At 47.0% G+C, this 22769-nt stretch overlaps 2 protein-coding genes across 9 annotated transcripts in view; one reads left to right on the forward strand and one right to left on the reverse strand.

Annotated features, from left to right (window-relative positions):
* Positions 1–11211, forward strand: part of efr3a (EFR3 homolog A (S. cerevisiae)) — a 70600-nt gene extending 59389 nt beyond the window's left edge. For all 6 annotated transcript variants that reach the window (XM_072711161.1, XM_072711162.1, XM_072711163.1 and 3 more), the window contains 8 exons: positions 304–435; positions 590–657; positions 2799–2926; positions 4878–4963; positions 5989–6037; positions 6513–6616; positions 7410–7459; positions 8101–11211. In XM_072711161.1, the coding sequence (XP_072567262.1) occupies positions 304–435; positions 590–657; positions 2799–2926; positions 4878–4963; positions 5989–6037; positions 6513–6616; positions 7410–7459; positions 8101–8206 (723 nt within the window). In that variant the 3' untranslated portion in view covers positions 8207–11211. The remainder of the gene's footprint in view (positions 1–303; positions 436–589; positions 658–2798; positions 2927–4877; positions 4964–5988; positions 6038–6512; positions 6617–7409; positions 7460–8100) is intronic.
* Positions 11212–11918: 707 nt separating this feature from the next.
* Positions 11919–21905, reverse strand: oc90 (otoconin 90). Of its 3 annotated transcripts, none has more exons than XM_072711167.1 (19): positions 21792–21905; positions 20405–20458; positions 20198–20263; positions 19525–19699; positions 19320–19432; positions 19007–19138; positions 17534–17644; positions 17438–17500; positions 17175–17276; positions 16829–16891; positions 16411–16500; positions 16181–16276; positions 15870–15899; positions 15566–15682; positions 14725–14877; positions 13997–14092; positions 13015–13186; positions 12731–12837; positions 11919–12489 (listed from the first exon to the last, which is right to left on the reverse strand). In XM_072711167.1, the coding sequence occupies exons 1-19, from the start codon at positions 21820–21822 to the stop codon at positions 12146–12148; spliced, it is 2115 nt and encodes a 704-aa protein (XP_072567268.1). In that variant the 5' UTR covers positions 21823–21905; the 3' UTR covers positions 11919–12145. The 3 variants fall into 3 exon arrangements, with proteins under 3 accessions (XP_072567268.1, XP_072567267.1, XP_072567269.1); XM_072711166.1 differs by having other exon boundaries at positions 15870–15902; XM_072711168.1 differs by lacking the exon at positions 17438–17500 and having other exon boundaries at positions 15870–15902.
* Between the last annotated feature and the right edge of the window lie 864 nt (positions 21906–22769).

A 22769-nucleotide genomic window follows, 5' to 3' on the forward strand; every position in this document is an offset into this window, starting at 1 on the left:
TGTTAAACGTTGGACATTCTCTCCTAAGTGGGTCACCTGTGTGCTCCCCCCTCGCCTTCGTCATAGTAACAGAAGGATAGGAAGTGGGCCCCCGTGCCCAGAATTGCTTAATAAAATAATCACGCATTAAGTGTACCTTTCAGATTAGTGCCGAGTTCAGTCTAAAAACGTAGGATGTTCGTATAATACCATCACGTGCAAAATATTTTGTGTATGGTCACATGGGCTGGATTCACCCCCTCTGTTTGAACATAGATCCTTCCAGTCACATGGCTCACTCATTATGCTCCCCCCGTTTTGCAGGACATGTCCCTGGCCAACGAGGAGAACATGCCCATGTTCATCCGCTGCAGCATCATGGCTCTGGTGGCGGCCTACCTGAACTTCCTCAGCCAGATGATCGCCAACCCGCCGTTCTGTCAGTACGTGGGCAAGGTACGATAGGGAGCTTTCATTTGGTGGAGGACCGGCCATGGCCTGGGACCCCCTTCCACCATTAGCCAAGGGCTAATTTCTGTGTTCACTTCCAACCATTGATGTACCATAAAAGACAGTCCCTGCTTTCTGACTTCATGCTTCTGTCTTTCAGGTCCTTGAGATGAGGAACCTAGAGGCTCCCTATCTTCTACCTGAGCACGTCTTCAGGGAGAAATGCCCGTACGTTCGCCGCCTGTTCCTTCCGTGCAGTCTAGGCTGAAATGCTCAGAACCCAGATGACGGATCTTCTGGAGGCTCCTTGAGATAGAGAGCGGCGTAATAATGTCACCGATGGTGCGCGGAAAATGAGACCACCCTCTGTAAGAAAATGAGTTCCGGCTGCAAGGAAATTGGTTTGTCGATGTTTTGAGACTTTCCTCGAGCCGGACTTGGTGAAAAGTGCTCAAGAGGCTCCAGTTGCGATCGCAAAGCGGTGCGTTTCCGCCAAGTCGCTTTTCCGACACTAACACATTCCGGAGCTGGAAGCCCTGAGAAGTGTTTGAGCACAAAGCCGAAGAAGGTTGCAGCACCGTGGCAGGGAGAAGCATCCTGCAGCTGCCTTTTGTGCTACACTGGTGAACAGAAGCTAGCATTTTATCATTGTCACTCTGCTACGCTGGTGAACAGAAGCTAGCATTTTATCATTGTCACTCTGCTACGCTGGTGAACAGATGCTAGCATTTTATCATTGTCACTGTGCTGCGCTGGTGAACAGAAGCTAGCATTTTATCATTGTCACTCTGCTACGCTGGTGAACAGAAGCTAGCATTTTATCATTGTCACTCTGCTACGCTGGTGAACAGATGCTAGCATTTTATCATTGTCACTGTGCTGCGCTGGTGAACAGAAGCTAGCATTTTATCATTGTCACTCTACTACGCTGGTGAACAGAAGCTAGCATTTTATCATTGTCACTCTGCTACGCTGGTGAACAGATGCTAGCATTTTATCATTGTCACTGTGCTGCGCTGGTGAACAGATGCTAGCATTTTATCATTGTCACTCTGCTACGCTGGTGAACAGAAGCTAGCATTTTATCATTGTCACTCTGCTACGCTGGTGAACAGAAGCTAGCATTTTATCATTGTCACTCTGCTACACTGGTGAACAGAAGCTAGCATTTTATCATTGTCACTGTGCTGCGCTGGTGAACAGAAGCTAGCATTTTATCATTGTCACTCTGCTACGCTGGTGAACAGAAGCTAGCATTTTATCATTGTCACTCTGCTACGCTGGTGAACAGAAGCTAGCATTTTATCATTGTCACTCTGCTACGCTGGTGAACAGAAGCTAGCATTTTATCATTGTCACTGTGCTGCGCTGGTGAACAGAAGCTAGCATTTTATCATTGTCACTCTGCTACGCTGGTGAACAGAAGCTAGCATTTTATCATTGTCACTCTGCTACGCTGGTGAACAGAAGCCAGCATTTTATCATTGTTGTTGTGCTGCTCTGGTGAACAAATGCTAGCATTTTGTCATTGTCACTCTGCTACGCTGGTGAACAGAAGCTACCATTTTATCATTGTCGTTGTGCTGCTCTGGTGAACAAATGCTAGCATTTTGTCATTGTCGTTGTGCTGCTCTGGTGAACAGATGCTAGCATTTTGTCATTGTCACTCTGCTACGCTGGTGAACAGATGCTAGCATTTTATCATTGTCATTGTGCTGCGCTGGTGAACAGATGCTAGCATTTTATCATTGTCACTCTGCTACGCTGGTGAACAGATGCTAGCATTTTATCATTGTCACTCTGCTACGCTGGTGAACAGAAGCTAGCATTTTATCATTGTCACTCTGCTACGCTGGTGAACAGAAGCTAGCATTTTATCATTGTCACTCTGCTACGCTGGTGAACAGAAGCTAGCATTTTATCATTGTCACTGTGCTGCTCTGGTGAACAGATGCTAGCATTTTATCATTGTCACTCTGCTACGCTGGTGAACAGAAGCTACCATTTTATCATTGTCGTTGTGCTGCTCTGGTGAACAGATGCTAGCATTTTATCATTGTCACTCTGCTACGCTGGTGAACAGATGCTAGCATTTTATCATTGTCACTCTGCTACGCTGGTGAACAGATGCTAACATTTTATCATTGTCACTCTGCTACGCTGGTGAACAGATGCTAGCATTTTATCATTGTCAATGCTTAAAATCCCCAAAAAGCTACGCTGTATGAGGTTAGCTTACAGCAGTACCACACTTTGGTTTGTAGTTGTGTTTATTTTTTTCTCTGAGTGAGACCTGCTTCCAGAGGAAGTCTCCCAGTGATATGGCTGACGGTGCCCCCCTCCCCCCGCGCCCTTTCTGTGTCCCACAGGCTGCCAGGTTCCCTCGACATGGATGACCAGAACTTGTACTTTCAGACCCACGAGATCGCCGAGCTGTTGGCCGGCCCGAGTTACGGCGTGGACCGGCTGTCGGTGGCATATGTGCCACAGGTGACAGGTAAGGGCTCGTCCCCAGACCGGCGTGCGGGGAGGCCAGCCTTCGACCCCGGAAGAATGCGTGGAGGAAGGTTGAAATGACCGAAAATAAGAGAATAGTTTAAGATGGAATAAGGTGAACTTTATTGATCCCAGAGGGAATCTGGTTCATATAGCAGCAAGCTATGTAAAGTACAGACAGACAAACATGTAGAACGAAACAAGACAATGCAAAGATGGTACACAGTGCAGACAACGGTCTGCTGACTTCCTGTTTTACTAAACATTCTGTCTTTCCTTTTCTTCCCCTCCCTAATTTTTTGTCTCTAAATTTAGTCCTTTATAGAGTAGGGAAAGTCCTTTATCAGTGCAGACAGACATCCAGAGGTAACCGGTGTAGTTAGCTGTGAGTTCATCAGTCCTATAGATGTAGTCTGTACAGGCTCCTCCTCCACCCTGACCTTTGACCCCTCTGCCATTCGTTACTGTGAGAACAGTACACCATATTCTGATATTCCAATGTCAACACCAGCCCAAACTGACAGTTTGATTCCAGTCCCCCCCCACCCAGATAATTTGACATTTCCCTTAAAATACGTGGTGAGCTGGGTGTGTTTACCGACCTTTTACATCGATTGTAGAAGATTCTGGTGGGGAAAAAACCCTAATTTCCTGCAGTATTGCCACGAGCTGGGTGTCACTCATCCGATCTGCTCTGGCATTCGGTACTCCAACAGTAAAAGAAATGGTTTTCAGAATATTCCCGTGTTTGTTTATATAAAGACGTGTGAGTTTTAGAACTAGCAAAATACATTAAACATCATAATAAAAAAGTAGTCCAATCGACCAATCAGATCAAAGCAGCTGTTCCCTCAACTCCTGCCAGGGTGTGAGTTGCAGACTCTTAATTGGGTTTCAGAATTCATTATCTAGCTGTTACTGAGACATTTTAGGGTTCAGCTGACCTTTATTTTCACACTTGCAGCACACAGAACACAGCTGATTTATTTTCCCATCCAAAAGTTACTTTCAACAGACTTGTGCTTTATTTACCCATCTTTTTTTTTTTTCCCATCTCCTCACACTTTTCTCGCACGTCGATGACGGCTGTGGTGAGTAAGAGCTAGGTCAGGCTGTCCAGTCAGTTTTATTTTAGTTGTGCTTATTTGCGCAGTACAATATAATCACAGGACACAGAACTACATATCGTTTATGTTGATTTTTGTAGTTAGGTGTTGGATCCAGCTGTGTATGAGGAATACGTCGGACTTTTCAGATGTGATATGTAGTAGCTGAGAAAGTAAATTTGGTACTAATTTCATTTTTGATAATGGACCTTTGCTGTGACGCTCGCATGAAAGATATTTAATTGAAATTGCTTGAATAAAATTTGCTGCTTTACACAGGAAATAATTATCTGCCACTGAGCAAAATCGTCGACTAAATAAACGTAAAACCCTTTTCTTTGTCAAGTGAATTAGCCCCAAAAAGGCTTTTAAGTTTGGTCTAAAATATGTGTTTCCAGTTTTCCCCATATTTAGCCACAGTAAGTGGGGAATTTACAGCCCTTCGTGTGTCGGCGGTCTGTCTGTGGAGGGTGGTGCTTTCATGCCCCCCCCCCCCCTCTGCAAGCCTGGCCCTCACACCCCAGCTTTCAGTCCCTGGGTCATCCGGCCTGTTCCTGCTGCTCGTAAAGCCAGCAGTGATCCAGGACACACCAAAAAGGCAGAGTGTGGAATTAAAACAGTTACTCTGGAACATTCTACCCTTCTCTTGTAAAAGCAGACCACCAGCTGTAAATATGCCCTGCCTTCTACCAGTCACCGCCCAGTATGCAGCCCAAGGTTCTGTTGATGTTGGACCTTCTATACCAATTGCTGAAGCTTTTTGGATCCTCCTCAGCGATGCTGGGAGGTTCAGCATCTTCTCCACATCTGTCAGCATCTTCTCAGTCTCTCGTCCTACTTCCCTAGATGAAGACCGCCTCTCCAGAAGGAAGAGCTTTGTAGACACGATGTCTCTCCAGGTGGACATCGTCTCCAGCAGCTTACCAGACAAGGTAATTGTCTCCCCATCTTGCATCTCCAGACTATTTTTAATGCCGGTTTAATTTTTGGCTTCTGTCAGGGAAATGTCTGTGAATTTTGTCATGTGCAATTTGTTCTGAAAGATCAAGAATGGTTTCACGCTAATTTGCTGTGTGCATCTGCAAAAGTTCCCCTTACCCTCAGCTAACGTGCCAGATCCTTAATTATATGTTAGGGGAAAAAATAATCAACATGCATCATTAACCTGAGCTTTTGCACCATCACCTCGTGCTGGATTATGAAGCTGCATTACCCACGTCCACCCAGACAGCACCTGTCCTTCCAGAGCAACGCTTTTGTAGGGACAGACGTTGCGTTGCGATTATAATTCACCCCATGCTGAATCGTGTCGGCCTTGTACCTTATATGTTGCGAATGATTATGGCCTTGGGGTGCAATTTGTAGAAAATGGCAACAGGGATATTTCTAGAAAAATAAATTGTCATCGAGTATTAATATGACAGTTGGTTGAGACTTCAGTGGAAACACTTTCCCTCCATTAGCCAACATGCTTCGTTTGCTAATAAAAAGGCCTCTGATTGTGTCCTTTTCTGAAGAATTACGGCTTCAAACAGGATAAATCAAGGACTTTTATGGGAAAGCTTATCCCTGAGTGTTATTTATTTCATTATTATTTTTAGGGTGGTGACATTTTCTGGTTTGGACAGGATGTTTATTCAGAAAGTATCACGTTAATGGCTCCGGTTGAAATGCTACCAAAAGGTCCCCTGTTTTAATGAGCTCTCGTCTGGGTTCATTAATATTTCCACGTTTGACCTCAGGCAGCTTCTCGGAGAGCCTTTTCGCGGGCGATCTAAGAGGATGTCCCCGAAAACCAGTATCACACACTCTTGGGGTCTTGCTCGTCCCCCTATCGGAAAGGCTGTTTTGCTCGTGGCGAAGACTCCCGAAGTCTGTCGTGTCTGGACAGCGTTTTAAAGCGGCCGTCGTCGTTCGTAATGTCACGAGGCCCGTCTCCCTCTTGTTTTCTTTACAGTCCCAGCTGGCTGAAGAGATCACCTTCGAGACTCTGAAAAAGGCCATCGGTGAGTCAGCGGAGACAGGCGGGCGTCTGCAGGCTATTCTCTGATTAGTCAGCGATGTGTCACCGCACGCCCTTGTTGTCGAGCCGTCTTGGGCTCGCCGTGCTGTTTCTTGGGTTTCTAGGGCGACGGCCGTTGCGATTACATAACAGACTTTTCACAAACTTGCGAAAACGTCAAAGTGTTTTGCAGACGACTTTCCTCTCTTTATATGACTAGTTACTCACCTGTAACTTACTACCCTCAGATCTCTAAGTTTTCTAACATACTTACTGATCTCTAACCACATTGCACGTCTTAATTATGATGTCCTCACAGTCACAGCTGAAAGTCAGTCGACTTGTGGGAAGTGCACCTTTTTGGGTGCTTGTTTTGTGATGTGCCTTCGGGGCAGATTGGGGGGGGGGGGGGTGGTCTGAAGAGCTCATCCGGCACGTGCCGTGGGGTGAGCGGGATCACTGATGGACGTTCTCCGCAGACACGACGGGCATGGAGGAGCAGGAGAAGGAGAAGAGGAGGCAAGTGATTGAGAAGTTCCAGAAGGCTCCGTTCGAGGAGATCGCGGCCCACTGCGAGTCGAAGGTGAGCCGCCGGCGATGAGCGAAACCCAGGCTACTTCAGCAGTGAATGTACTTCAGAGTTCTTAAGCTTATGTTTACAATGTTAATGAATGGAAAGAAAAGTCAGTGAACTGATCTGTCTGGGAAGGAAGTGGATGGATACTTTGATAAAATCAGGCTAGTCAGTTTTATGCAGAATAAGTATCTTCCATCTATCCACTTTTTGTAGCCCTTTGTCGTATTCAGGTTCTCTGCCACAAGGCAGGGAAATTAGGATCTTATCCAGGATAAATCAGTTGCTGTAAGGGTGATAGCTTCTGGTTACATATGATCCTGTTGCCGTTGAGGTGAGTGGAAACCTGGGCAGCGACGTTGTTTACCATGGCTGCCAGGAGGTCTGTACTGCCGCAGAACTCCTCGTCTTCAGATGGGGCCACATCTTCGTCTCTGACTAATATTTTCTGAAACTTTCTGAAGTTCAAATGCTCCCTGATAATGTTTGATGAATGAGTTCTGCTTTCCCCGTGAAGTACTTCGGATGACAAATCGGTGGCGCAGAAGCATTTCTAAGCTGATATTTATCAACCCTGTTATTTTGTTCAGAATTGTACATTTTAATGAGTGAATGGATAGATGTACCAGGTATCGGATTCGTCATGTTTTCTATGTCTGTTTGCATGATATTTCACAGTGGGCTGTACAGTGGGCTGTACAGTGGGCTGTACAGTGGGCTGTACAGTGGGTTGTACAGTGGGTTGTCGACATCAGTGTACAGGTTTTAAAAGTAAATATGGACAAATTGTTGTATTTTGCAGGCCAATATGTTGCATGACAGATTGGCGCAAATTTTCGAGCTGACGATCCGGTAAGTGTCTTGCATTTAATGTCTTATGTCTTCAGTAATTTTGTTTATTGCACAGTCCTGCTACCTAGTATATAATTCTGGAAACTCAAAAAGTCAGTCTGCCCCCTTAAGACCCTCTCTCTCCCTTTTGGGCTTATTACTGCACATTTTTGGTAATATTCATGTACTGATAAACAAACATTTCGAATTAACTTAATACAATTATGTTGCATGAGTATTTTGTTTTTTTTTCTCTGTTAGGGGGATCTTTCAGACTGAAACGTAATTATTTTTGGTTTCAGATTCTATTTGGCTTAATGGCCTCCTAGCTGTTTGTCGTCAGTATAGCAGGAATCTTCGAGTTTATTTTTGAAAGCTGTATCAAGCACAATGGGCTATGCTTTAGCTACTCAGCATAACCTAAATTAATTTCGGAAGCCATCTGCCCAAATTGGGCGTCTTATTTACACTGTACACTTTTATTTTCTCCGCATATATATGCTCAGAAAAAGAAATCCGTTAATAGTACTTATGGAATAACGTACGCAGAACTTGTCTTAGAACCAGCAATACCCGCAGTTCTAGGATTGCTGTAGTTCTGCTTTGTGTTGCCGTGGTGACGGACATTGTGACGCATTGAGCGTTTCCTTATTCCTCCGCAGGCCCCCGCCCAGCCCGTCTGGTGCCGTGACGATCACCGCTGGGCATGCCCAGTACCAGTCCGTCCCCGTGTACGAAATGAAGTTCCCTGATCTGTGTGTTTATTAATTCCGCTGCTTTTACGTTCTCCGCTGGCATCACCGCCACCATTTCAGGAGCTCATCTTCTGTGAACCACCTTCTGGGGAACTCGCTTTTAAAAAAAAAAAAACATGTTCTTATCCATTTTCTATTTATTTGTTTTTTTTTGGGGGGGGGACTTGCACGATTGCTGGAGATATGAAAGGTTATCTTAAAGGTAGGTAGATAAGAATCTGCCCCTCCCCATTAGAAAATCTGACGTCAGATGTTTGAGATATTTGACTCCTGAAAGTTTTAGCTGACTGTGGGGGGGGAGGGGGGTGCCTTATTTTAAGAGGCACAATGAAAGCCTTTGTGTTGAGTCAGTTCACATATCTTGACCTTCTGAAGAAAAATGATCAACTTGTACAATGTATTTGTGCCCTAAGGCTACTGGATTTATGCAACTTTGATGCAATCGTGGCATTTAGGGTCTCTGGTGCTCTGTGGTGGGGATGGTCGCCTCGACAGTGAGGTCGGCCTGTCACACTGTCAGCTGAGGATTCTGGGATGTTGAATTGAATGGTTTTTGTAAAATCTTTGTACGCAGATCAGGTAGTCAGTCAGTCAGGGATAAGTATACTGATTCAAAGTTAATTTCAGGGTTGATATAAATGTATATCTTGGACTATTTGACAGTTATAAGGGTTATATTCTGTGTATGGTGTGATATTTAGGTTTGTCTGCATGATGATGGTGCGAGACACACTTCTCCTAAATGGGCCTCCACACCAGTATCTTGGCGAGTCTTCAGAGGATCCTATCTTGCGGGTTTAGCTTCCTTCGAAGGCAGACTTTGAAGACTAAAAGCAGACCGTTGAGTCTGTCGAGCGACACCTACGTTAAAGGATGAGGGTGAGAGGCAAGCTAGGCCGTCTTCAGCCAACCTTTGCCGCCAAGAGCTTGCCCGTCGGCAGTGTCAACCGCGTGACTCGGTGTGTGACATTAAGCGGTATCCATGTCGACACGAGGATAAGCGGTGCTTCTTTTTTGGCGGGAAAATGTAGACGTGCCACTGGAGGTGGTTCATCAGTGGCGGTCACATTCGGGGTGAAAGCCAGTCCTTCCCAAAGACTGTTAGTCTGCATGTATCCATGGGGTAGAGGTTCCGCTGGAAAAGAGACCTTGTTCTGTGACTTGCGAGAGGCATTTACGAAAACTTAAGTGCAGTTTCATTTTACTACGTAGAGTGCAGTTGACGGACTCTGTGATTTAAATCTATGTAACATACCAGCATTTCTCAACTCATAAAAACGACAGCAATGGAAACGTAGTATATTCTACCATTTTATCAATATAAACTTTAAATTCTGCAATGCCACAGCTGTTGACTTGTCTTATAATGTAATTCTGTAGTCGGGTAAAAGTATAAGAACATAGTTTGCATGGGCGCTGACGAGGCACCTCCAGGCTGGTTGTCTCAAAGCTTTTTGTTCGGAAAAACATTCTAAGTCGCACTGTGCGTTAAACGCTTGGCACGTCCGCCATCTTAAATTCTGTGGGCCTGACGCAAAAACTGTAGTGCAGCTCTCGGACGTTCCCTTTACCCGCCTGCCCTGCATAATCGGTCCAGGCCACATGCCGGGACTGCCGCCTGGACGACATGCTAGCATTGGGCGCCTTCGGAAGCGCACGTGTGCGCAAAATCAAAAATCTGCCCGCTGAGGCTTCCGGAGGAATCCCTTCGAAGAATCACTCGTGTGTTGGGATTCCCGTCTCTTCAATCACCTGCCAAAGCTGTTCGATATCCTGTCGATTTAATTGTCTGAATAGAATTTGCTTTTACACTTTTTAAGCAATAAATAGCATATATAGATATGTAGATGTGTCTCCTGAAGAGTATTTAGTATATTTTATCTTTGTGATTTTTACAGCAGACTTGCTGATTGTACGCGCTTCCCTGCACATATTCCGGAATGCAGGAAGACCAATAAAGCAGCTTTCTCATGATCCGAATCCGGTATTTAGGAAGTAGAAGTAGATGAAAGTGGGTTGAGGAAATGACGATCAATTTTGCTGTCGTTTGTATATAGACAGACTTTGGTGCTGCCGGGCCATTGGCTGACGTGGCTGGCAGACCCTACATCATAATGTTTATGTTGCTGAAATGCACCGTGCCACTTGGGGAATACTTCGGTTTCCGTTCACGCATTTGCCCTTTCGCTATGCGTTTGCTGTACACTGTGGAGGGGGGGGTGCAGGTTGTATATGAATTCAGTCAGTGAGGTGTTGCACTAAACCGACGAATGGATGCGGCTCTATGGTCTGACTGCTTCTCCTTGGCGTTGGGATCTGTAATTGGACCCACTGAGCCGCCTCTTGTCGCGGTTTTGGGTTTCCCTCTAATCGCCGTCTCTCGAGCGGCTACGCACACAGGGCGCTCTTTGTGAACGGCTCCTCCGCTCTCATGTTCTCTGGGCCAAATCTTCCTCATATTATCTCCTGTTTTGTCTCCTCTTTCATGCGCGCTGATCAGATAACGGAGAGACCTCTGAGAGAGCCTCGGGACAGAAGCGCGGCGTTTACCTGCCGTAAATAGCGGCTGTTTCTGGCTCTTTCAGAAGGACGGCACCTGTTATTTGCTGGAAATAAGCCCCTTGTTGACCTCTGGGGTGGCTGTATGACTGAATGCAGGCTTTACAGGGGTTTCGCTGGCTGTGTAGCTGTTGGATGTATTTATATCTATATATACCGTATTTTTTTATATCCGCATCCCCTTATCACGTTACTGAGCCGTGAGTTTCACGCACATCGCGCAGTGGGGACTTTGCACATCATTATCGATTATAAATGGCGCTTGGTGTCATCGCAACACCGTGGGTTATGCTTTAGTCTTTGTTTTTGACGTGTGATCCGAGCTTTAGGTTCTCTGTAAGTAGGATCGGTACTGGTCCTGCTTCTTGCGAATGCCCCCGCCTTCCCCACAGCAGCAGGTGGTGCCGTTTTCCCCTGGCCGCGTCGAGAGGCTTTTCTCAGACGGTCTGGAACGGAGTGGAGCCTTTTGTACGTGTTGCACACTTAGCCTCTTTCAGACTGTGTCTATAGCAGATTATGCTCTGAATCGAACACTGTATCAGTAGTACTTTGTGCATCAAGTGCAGTTTATTGTAAGAGTACAGATGGTCCAATTAAAGTTTTATATTAAAACCTAAAGAGCTCTGCTTGTGTCGTCTTTCAAGAAATAGACTGGGAATGTTTCTCACTTTGTGTAAAAGGATCTGTTATTTAATAAATTAATATGCTTAATATCAAATCTTATCACCCTGGTGCTCTTTAAACCCTTTATGTACTGTGTGGCTCAGCGTTTAAATTTACCGATTTCGAAATGAGTAAAGATGTCTATAGGTATTGTAACAAATGGGCTTTTCACAGCAGCGCTCTCATTGGTGGAATTGGAGCAGATGGATGAGAGGTTGTGATTGGATAACTTGATTACTTTCAGTCAAAAGCAGTGTTTCTAAAAGCTTCACTGGGGCTCTGCTCAGCTAGCCAGTGTGGGGGGGGGGGGCTGCACAGATAGGAGACGGGAACCAGCACTCACTCAACATGGAGAGGCAGTTCGCTTTATTTTTAATAGAACTGGTTTCACAAAGTATAACATGCCAGCAATATATATATATTTATGTATAAAAATGTGGTTGTTTCAGCCTTCATGCCGCAGGTGGGGGGGCAGGAGGGGAGGTCCAGTCTCGAGCGGGGGGGGGGGGGGGGTGGATTCTGATGCTTGTGATTCCACAGGAAATGGGGATTGCTGTGTTTTGCACTTCAAGACCTAAAGCTGCACAAACTTAAAAGCACAAGGTTTTTTTTTTTTTTGTTTGTTTTTGTTTTTTTTTTTAATAAAGAAAATACCATAGTGAGGTTTTTGGGCTGTTCCGAGAGCTCCCCCTGTTGGTACCCCCTGGGAGTGCGGAAGGACGGCTGTTTCCTAGGCTCCATCCTCAGTCAGCTCACCCAGTCCCCCATCTCCTTCATCGCTGGTCATTCTACTGGTTTCCATGGCAACACTGTCCCCCGCCTCAGGCCGGACGGGGCGACTCTGGATCCCCTCCCGTCTCGTTCCCTCCCAAGTGCCGCTCTCTTCGCTGGAGTCGGGCAGGTGGGCCGGTGGGCGGAGCCAGGGCGGGGCGAGCGGCCTGCGCCGGCAGGGGGCCTTGGGTCCGCGGCACTGGTGCGAGGAGACGCTGTCGTTGTGCTGGGCGGCAGCCATGCAGTGGGCACTGGCTTTGTCACACACACACTGCAGCTTGTCGCAGACGCCGACCCCGAAGCCTGGTCAGGAAGCACATGGCAGCAGCTACAGTAAAGCTAGTCGACAGCTCAGTCACTGTGACATAGACGTCAGTCTGCACTGTGCTCGAAACTGTAAGATGCCCCCCCCCACCCCGCTATGCTCAGTGTTAAGATTTTTTTTAGTTTTTGTGAGCTATTCCATGGGGCTAATTTGAGCAGCGTGCCGTTGTGCAGTCCGTAAAGGCTGCAGTGCCGGGTTCGTCCTGTTGGGGGCACTCACACTGCGGCTGGCCCTCTTGGCAGGTGATGTGGACGCCCAGCCTGCGTTCTGGGCGGCATCCCAGCATCCTTATCTGCTCCAGGCAGCACTGGTGGAAGAAACAGCAGCTGGGGGGGAGAGGAAGGGGGGGGGGGGGGGTATGGCCTCTATTTAGCTACTCTCTGCTCTTGGCCTTTGCACGGTTGTTTTTGGGTGAATGGATGTTTAATATCTGGTTCCCGAGGACCGGATTGGTAAACACTTTAATACATTTTTTTTTCACGGCACGACATAGCCCCGCCCACCTGTCTAGCTGGTCCACGGGCCGGCCACGCCCCTCCTGGCCACAGTAGCAGCCGTGCATCTCGTAGTCGTGCGGACAGCGGCCCGTCAGGCAGTGTAGCATCTCGCCCAGCGCGGGCATCTCCTGGCGCGGCCGGCCGTCCGCGCCGTACTGGGTGAAGGTGTGGCTGCACTCTGCTCTCCACAGGGGGGGCAGGAGGTACCGGGGTTATGCTGACGTTACTATACACTCACTACTGACTGCCTAAGGCCTTTACACAGTATTGTAGTAGACCTGGGCGCTATTACATCTGTCTGTCTGTCTGTGTCGGTCTGCCTGCCTGCCTGCCTGTGTGTCTCTGTCTGTCTGTGTCTGTCTGCCTATCTGTGTGTGTCTGTCTGTCTGTCTGTGTCTGCCTGTCTGTCTGTCTGTCTGTGTCTGCCTGTCTGTCTGTCTGCCTGCCTGTCTGTTTGTGTCTGTCTGCCTGCCCGTCTGTCTGTCTGTCTCCCTGCCCGTCTGTCTGTCTGTCTCCCTGCCTGTCTGTCTGTATTGTGAAAACTTAGTGACCCTAGCCTTCAGGTGAAATTTGCCATGGGGATTTACCATTTCAAAATACCAGAACAGCGTCACTTTTGAAAATAGCATCAAAAAAACCATAAACATAGAGTTGCCATCTGTCCTGAATTTTCTGAGACCAGCCTTGATTTCTGTTGTCCTGGATAAAACGAATTTCATTCCGGAACACAGAATGTCCCTGTAAATTTCCCTAAACAAGCCTTCGGAATGGTGTCACCATGTGCAATACTTTTGGTGAATGACTGTTGTCCAGGATTATACAGGACTAAGGTCTCTCTCTCTCTCTAATGATGTTTAATGTATCACAACACATCTATGTACAGCGCTTTGCGACAAATTAGTTGAATGGAATAAGGTGATAACCCTACGTATACCACGATATGATGCCTAAGTTAGAACCCAAGGTAGGGAGAGTGTTAGCTGTGCACCTTCAGTGTTGTGGTCCGCAGGAAGGTCAATGAGGCCAGCCGCTTCCAGGAGAGAGAGCGCGAATAGGGGTACAGCCCTTGGCTTGGGCTGGTACGCTGGGGGGAAAGTGAGGTATAGCGATACTGACACCAGGGAACACTGCGTGAGAGTTAATACTCAGTGTTAATATTCTGATGATTGTTTTGTTCCTGCAAGTTCTGGGTCTGGAAAAGGATACCTTTCCAAGTGTCAGCACTTTGGTTTTGTTTTTTGGCAAAGGAAGACAATGAGCCTGACATGTTAGGCCCCAGAATCTGGTTCTAGAACAATCTCCAGCTGTTGTTCCACTTCAGGATTTCATGTATTACTTAGTCAAGAGCCAAAAATTCAAAAAGAGGACAGCTTAGCTCTATGCCATTAATAAACAAAGCTGTCTTTAATCTTTTTTTAAGTGTGGGTCAAGTACACGCTGGGTCATTTGCCAGCTGCGAGTCCTACTTCCCCTGCCTGGTCAAACGGACACGGAACATCCACAAGTCTGAGCTGCTCCTCTGACTTTCAAGAGCGGCCGTCAGAAAAGGGATCCATTTACAAAATTTAGAAGATGTGGAGGAATTTCACATATGCTATTTATCTTAGCTTTGTGTGACGACCACTGGGCAGAGTCAGATTTCAAGGTGAAATGTACAAAACGGGTTGTCATACCTTACAGCTGTGTCAAATTGGTGTCAGCTATCAAGGTAAATACCTTCTTTCTCTCGGGATTCATCGTGCGAATCTGTGTCTTTGCACGAGGGCCTGTCTGTCGGTTCGGCCTCAGCAGATGTGTCAGGTTGTGTCAGCGTCCCCTTCCTGTCTCTCTGAGCCGTACGGCCTTTTGTCACGGACACCGGCTCCTCAGCTGTGGAAGTGCAGCACAGATCAGCTCCATCAAATGCTTTGAAATTAGATCATTTCAACAAAAAAAAAATAATAATCATGTTAGTCAGTCTATGCTTTATTGGGAAAATCATCCCTAGATACCACTGTTGTGCTTAGGTAAATGATGAATCTTAAGCACAACACATTTATTTTATTTTTTTTTTAAAAGCCCCAGGGAATCAATGCGATACTTGTCAGGTCTGATTAAATCCCTGCTTAACTATCTGACAGAAGTGGGAGTTTTTACAGCATAATTTTTTAGCAGCAGTGAATTATAAGGATTTGTGAACATTTATATGAATGTTAACACATCTTGATATATTTATTCATTTATTACAATTCATTTTAATTTAACTGAACTAGGTAGCTATAATTGAGTATTTCAGATCACATTTCTAACTTTTTTTTTCCTTTTCAATTAGATCCTAATTCTTATTCTGAACAATTTTTACTCTCTCCCACTGGAATCCTCACTGTGGTGTGATGACTGAACTTCTGCCTTAAATAATTCCAAGAACTACTGTTGCACTACAAAGACGTGTGTGTGTGTGTGTATTCATCTGTTTTGGGGAATCGACTAGATGGAGAGGTTAAGGATCTCGCTTTCTGGGGGAGCGAAATCCCACAGACAAACTATGGAAGGAATCTTTCCTGTCTGAGTCACCCACCTTCTGTGAAAGAGTCCATTTCTGCAGAGTTCAGGGTAGAATGTGTCGTGCGGATTGGTGGAGCCACCGTTGTCTGCATAGTACCAACCAATGACACTCTTACAGGTTCGGTCACGTCTGCCAATCAAAGGAGGGGAAAAAAACAAAGATATAAAAGGTTTTGACACCAGCTGTGGGTGATACGCTATTTATATACGAGCATGTTTGGTGTGTGATGAATTAGCTGTCACGAAATTCTGGTGTTTAAGAACATCTGCTAAGGAAGAGAGTGTAAAATCATGAGGAAAGTATGTAAGCAACATACCCTCTGTCTCAGCGTCCATTTCGGCTGTTGCTGCTTCCAGAGGAGAGAGAGATTTGCATGATGCAAAGTGATTAATACATTTATGTGAAGTTACAGGCCAGCCACAGCTTCCTGGGTTCTTCATACAAGCAGAAAGAGTATGAAGAGTATGCATCCATCTACTGTTAGATTATGCCTCAAACCAAGCAGTAAATATTCTACAGAAACAAGTGAAATTATATATTTAAAAAAAAAATCCCAACTTAAGCTCAAAACATACGACCCATAATGGTGGCGTCGCATGAGCAGAAGTGAGGAGAATCCCCACACACCGTCAGCGGTGGACGGCGAAGGGTGGCTGGCTTGCGTAGGGAATGTCTCCTGTCTCTCTGTCGCCGCTGTCGTCTTCGTTTCCCGTCTGTTTAGGACTGTTGGGGGAAAAAATGTCAGGTTGAGCACACGGGAGTCTCACGGCAGAACCAAGACGAGACGTCAAGCTTCTGCACCTCTGTGGCTGGGGGTGGGGCTGCCGGTCTCGGCCGCTCACAATGACCTGTTTTACCTTCAGAGTGAGTCTCCGCTGGGACCTGCAGAGGCAGCTGATGTTTCTGCTCGGCGTTTGGTGCACGTCTGCTGCTACTCTCTCTCTCTTCTGGAGATGGAACAAAGACATTAAATATAAAATATTAATTTCGGCCAGTGGGATTAGGTCCAAATACAGAGGAAGAAAGTTACCCACTATAGTCTGCCTAAGGTATCTCACTGTGTACACAGCTTAATGAGAATTTCTTTACATTGATTTTTGCATTCAGTTTTGGCTTCTGCAGTAACAAAAAGTGTCTCCTTCATATAAACTGAAGCGTGGGTTGCCAAATATGAAAGGACTCAGTCGCAGGATGTGGATCTAATTGTTTTGCTCCTATGAAGAATCTGACGAATTTCCAGGTGTGAGGTTGGCGAGGTTTGAAGAACATTTTTACCTTCTAGAGAAGGACGTGGAGATCCTGCAGTCAGCATTTCCTCTGGCTCCAGCTCGGTCTCACCTGCCAATTTTAGATTGGAAACGTATTTCTGTGTGTTCTGCCTAAAAAAATGCATGTTTTGCCTTTGCAAAAAATAGATCCTCCTTTTTTTTTCTTTTTTTTTTTTAACTATTCACATATCTTTGTGGTGTTGTCATGAGTTAGAGTGAATGTGGAGCGTTAAGGTCCATGACAACCAGCTATCTGGGTTCCTATTTAAAAAAAAAAAGAGCCAAATACAAACAACAGGGACACAGTGTATAACAGGAGAGGGTAAGATCAAGCAGCGTAGATGCATGCTAACCTTCCGAGGGAGATGAGGGGTGAGGGGAAGCCGTTCCTGAGGGACTGGGGGTCTCCGGATCCTCTGTCACTCCGGCTGGATCCACGCCCCCCCCATGAAGGGCTGCGGATGAACATCACGATGACATCACGACCATCATGCCATCTTTCAGTTCGGGCTGAGTGTGCCTGAGCACCAGCGCAAAAGGCTCTTTACACCGATGTCAGGCCTTTTACCTTCATATAGGGATTCCGCGGAGAGGTCGGCGATGTTAGGCCTTTTACCTTCATATAGGGATTCTGCGGAGAGGTCGGCGATGTTAGGCCTTTTACCTTCATATAGGGATTCTGCGGAGAGGTCGGCGATGTTAGGCCTTTTACCTTCATATAGGGATTCTGCGGAGAGGTCGGCGAACACCAGGGTCTGGTTGAGGTCAGGCTCAGGGTCCAATGTGCTGTTGGCCAGTGTTTTATTTTCTGGTAAGAGGGGGCCTAAAATAGATCACTATTATCATTATTATTATTACTGTTGTTGTTAATAATAATAATAATAGTATATGTGGTAGTTCCTTACAAGTAATTATAATTAATATGCATATGCTACTCAATTTATCATGCAGATACTAAGCCAAAGTTACACCATCTACATTTCTATATGTAACCCATCATTTCAAAAGAAATATGCGTAGGATATATATTCCGTTGTTGCCCTGCGTATATATTGTACGCAAGCATTGGTTGCTGTTCTCCTCTGGGGTAATGAAGCAGATTGGCCAGCTGCTCTCACCATCGGCGAAGAAATCCACAGCGCCTGGCGGAATCACGGGAGAACCTTCCTCCTGCAGGTTCTGCAGGGAACCGTTTGTCGGCGGCCCAGAACCTGGTGCGGTGGCAGGAAACAATGTCCTTGCATGTCAAGTCCTCCTTTTGTGACGAGGCTGCGGAGTCGATCTTGCTGCAGTAACCAAGCCGCCGACGTGGATTATTTAAAGGTCATTTGTTTTTATCCGGCCGCTAGCTTGGCTAACCTGAGGCGACGCCTCGGCACACAACATTAAGCGGCATAATCATCCGGAAATGATGTTTATTTACGGCCGGGTCGGCACGAGGTAGGCCTGGCGCTTGGCATTTTCATTCATCACAGAAATTATACCAGCAAAACCCATTATGAAAAAGAAGGATCCTCAGCTATAATTTAGCCCTTTTTTTTTACGAGCAGTAATGCAGTACCTGGCAGCGGATAATCCATTTTTGGAAAGCACTTTAGGGGGGGAAATAAAATGTGCAGATCAAGCTAAAGGAGGTGAATGAACAGAACGCCATACTGAAGCTGAAGCAGTGATTGCCCGTCTCTAACTTCCTGTCCCGTCCCGTCCATCCCTATCCCTTTGACACACGTGGGTGGATCCATTCCGAACGTGAACCTCAGCATCGCCCCACCTGCCCTGCGCTCGCCCTGCTCGGGCTGCTGTTGTCAGGCAGATCTGTAAGACGGAGGGTGACACATGGCAAGGAGACCTTCCACCGCTGCAGCCTCCCCTCCCACTGGGCATGAGGGATATATAACCACTTTCTGCCGTTTGCTTCCAGAACGAAAGTGTTTTGCGCCTGTAGTGATTTACTGGGGCTTTCCACTGTGGTGTCTATGAAGAGCACGCTGGAGGAATCATGTGACCCCCCCCAAGTCAATAAAATCCATAGGGACCATATCATAGGATAGGAGAAAAAAAGCTGGCTATTGTTCGAATCATTTACAAAAAGTATATTTCACAAACATTATAGTTTTGCAGGTTTTAAACACCAGTGGTGGATTCTGGGAGATGTAGTTTGTGAAACGGGGTACGCTGCAGTTACCGGTCGCGGGGTCCGAGGAGCACGATGCGGAGTCCAGGTGCCGCCAGGAGGGGTGGTAGGGGGACCGTCCCATGCACTCGATGGCCGCCTTGTCACACAGGCACCAGTCCCGGGCACATGGATCGCTCATGTCTGCAAGGCCGGATCAGGCTTGAGTACATCAATCGTCTATGTTTAATTCAGCGTCCATTTACCTAAAGTACTTTGTCCTTCATCCTGAGCTTAAATGGTGCCATTAAATGTGCCTTAAGTATGCAAATCTCTCTCTCTGGCTAAGCCTGTTGGGCTGAGCGATGGATCTGCGTCCCCTTACCGCAAGTCACGTTGCTGTGGCCACAGGTGACGCTGTAAGTCGTCGTGTCCGGTTGGGATCGGCAGCCGCGCTCGGTCACGGCTCTGTAGCACCCCCTGTGGCGGAAGCAGCACCTGCACACCGAGGAGGGGAGGAACTTTATCATCTCCAGCGATCCGGGGGCTTGGACTGAACACGGCAGCGCCTGGGGAGAGTCCGGCCTCACCCGTCCATGTCGTCGACGGTCCCCCGCCCCCCCAGGTATCGGCAGGAGCAGCCGTAATCCTCCAGGTCTCGGGGACACAGACCCGTCCTGCAGCGCAGGCACAGGGCGAAGCGGAAGAGGGACGGGAAGCTGTCCTGCAGCTCCTGGAGCCAGGTGAAGCGCGTCCCCAGGCAGCCTGCGGGGGGCAGGAAGTGACATCGAGTGGCGACAGGAAACGCGAGATCACTCCCACTGACGGGTGGCAAAAACAGCAGGTACGACGGGCTCCATGGGAGAAAGCATGGTCACTCTCACACCTCATACTTCAGTCTTTTTGTCTCTGTGATGTAATTTTAAAATATTATTAAAACTTGCCTAAATGCTGCTTCAATTCGATGCATTTCTGTATAGTGCCAATCATGAAAGCCGGCCCAAGGCGCATGACACCGGTGTTGTAATACATTACTAAATCAATTATGCATAATAATACACAAAACAAGGAAGACAGAATGGAACAATGACAGAAAGGAAGCCAAACGACATTTGACAATTTCCATGACACAGTGATGTAAGTCGACACCAAAGTGCAGATCATCCCTTTCTTTTGACTGCTCTGTATGGGTGATACATCATTCCTGTGTATTAACTGGACCAGTGGCTGTTTGTATTTTTTCACAAACGGCACCATCCTCACCAATCAGAAGCTGAGCAGCTGTGGGGTCGGCTGGCTCCGGGCAGAACGAGGAATTCTGGGAAAGGACTGGAGGCGCGAGACGCAAGATTAACAACTGAGAAATTACACATTCTTAACAGCGTCCTGCAAAGTTGTCACTCGGCCAGAAACTCCGGCTGCTGTTTACTGGAGACGGTAACAGCTGATTTGCACCAGGCTGGCACTTACCGGCCGGAGCGGACAGCAGCATCAGTAGCAATGGGAGAAGCATGTTCTCCAGCTCTGCAGACACACAGAAAGAAAATCCTGCAGCTTAATCAGGCTTGTATAGTCCAGGGCTCTTCAAACTTGAATCTCGATCTCAAATCCAGGCCGTGTTTTCAGTTCTCCCAGGTAGTTGTTTAATAATTGCTGATTCTGATTGGTCAGAGGCTTCACACCTGACTGACAGGTAAAGGAAGGCTGGAAAACCAGCAGTGCTCAGACCTCAAGGACCATGAGTTGAATAACCCTTTTCTAGTGGTTTCCAGGTTTGTCCAAAAGGTTTTGCTAAACGCTGAGAGCCCAGATGGTTTTAGGGAATAAGCACCAACACTATACTGACATGTAGAGGAATATTTTAATGGCCAAACCATAACCTCATATCCTGTCCTTGTTTCTAAGACTGTTGGTGGACATTTTCTTGCTGGAAACCGAATATGTTTGTATAAACTTCCGATTTGTATGTAACGTGCAGTGGAGGAAAACGTCCCGCCTTTTTAAGGTGAGCGTCTTTAGAGACGCCGAGATTCCCCCCAGACTCCTCCACCGACATCTTCCCTCACCTCGAACCCTCTGCCGCTCATTAAAGCTCCGGTTAGCTACTGAAACGCCGCATCCGCTCCCTTCTAATGAGGCCCTGCCGTCTGCCAGCCGGTATTCCGGGGATCAGAAGGTCCCGCACAGCCCCCGCCTTGGAGTTCAGAGCCCGCTTCCCATAATGCACTGCGGCGCGGCGTTAGCACACGGGAGATCACCGTGTTGCTAAATCGGGCCCATCCACGGCTTCTCCACCTAAGCCGCTGTGGAGCTTCGGATGTGGAGATCATTAGCAGGCTTCTCTTCACGTTCTCTGAGATTGGCCCTCGACAGAACTATACATCTGCTGCTGCAGCTTCAGGTTTCGTGCACTAATGCCCCCATAAATAGAATAACAATTTTAATTATTTGAGTAGATGTTCTGATTTCGGCTCGTTCAAGACATTGATAACACGAGATTCGTGACAATAACAGTCAAATGTGACACTCTGAAATGCAGCAAAGACGGTATTATCCTACAGCATAAATACCGTCTAGAGCAACGTTTGCCAGTCTGGTCCTCGGGGACCCACAGGCAGTCCACATTTTTGCTCCCTCCCAGCAGGAGCAAAAATGTCGACTGTCTGGAAGGGAGCAAAAATGTGGACCGTGGACCAGGTTGGGAGACACTTATCTTGAGACCAGAAACTCATGCATTATTAGACATTTACAAAACAATTAGGCAGCACCAACGTCTTCTCCATATAAGCGTCATGAATGTAAGACCTAAGCTTGATGCAGAAGCCGGTTAAGAGACGGCAGGTAAAGCCAGACTCACCTCTAGTGTTTGGGGATGCGTGTGTCCTCATGGGTGATCTTCCATTCAAATGGGCTCTGATCCATTGGGCTTCTTAAAAGGTCCCACACAGATTACCTTGATTATGGGTTAACAATGAGCCGATACATGTTCTGGGGGGGCTGGGGGGCACAGATCCCAGAAGCAGCTACGGCCGGCCCAGCAGGAACGGACCCATCGGACCAGGCCTGCACGCACGGGTGGTCACCGTGAAACAATGGTTCCCCTCACACCACTACCTGAGCCCCCCGTAACCGAAACCGGGGGTGAAAAAAGGAACCACACAGCACCTAGACCTCAGGGCTGAACAGGTCCTGACCTGAGGCATCCGGGTCACGGAGGCCTCGAAAGGGCAACCCCCCCTCCCAAGGGCAACAAAGTCCCCCTATGCTGAGCCTGGCTTGCTGAGACAGAGCCAAGCCTGTCCCCCAAGCGCCCCCCACTAAGCAAGCACACAGACTGAGTGACATCATCAGCAGCAGGCCTGTCATTAAAGCAATTATCAGGCAGGCCTCAGTCCAGGCGCATCAATACCCCGCTCACACAGCCAGCCCTTACCGAACATGCGTTACCGAACCTCGGTCTGGGTTAGTCATCCGTTACACAGCATGACACAAATACCGCCAAACAGCCAGTTTAATTATTGATTCTTCTGGAAGCTATTTACAGCAGCCCAAGGCCTATGTACAATATGTTTAAATAACTTCTTTTGCATCTCCAATTCCAAACAGACTAATTCACAGTAAAAGGAAAACATGAGTGACCTCTGTAAAAAAAAAAATGTTTTATAATTATAGAAATGTTTACAGCATGCATTGTCATATGTATTACAAACCCACCTACTGATAATCCATTATAATGTATATTATCATTATTATTATTATTGCTGTTGTGCTATATTTACTAAGTGTTGTACTGTGTGTTGGTGTGTGTTCTGTATGTACATGTGGCGCCCATTTA

Source organism: Paramormyrops kingsleyae, chromosome 4, assembly GCF_048594095.1.
Source record: "Paramormyrops kingsleyae isolate MSU_618 chromosome 4, PKINGS_0.4, whole genome shotgun sequence".
NCBI lineage: Eukaryota > Metazoa > Chordata > Actinopteri > Osteoglossiformes > Mormyridae > Paramormyrops > Paramormyrops kingsleyae.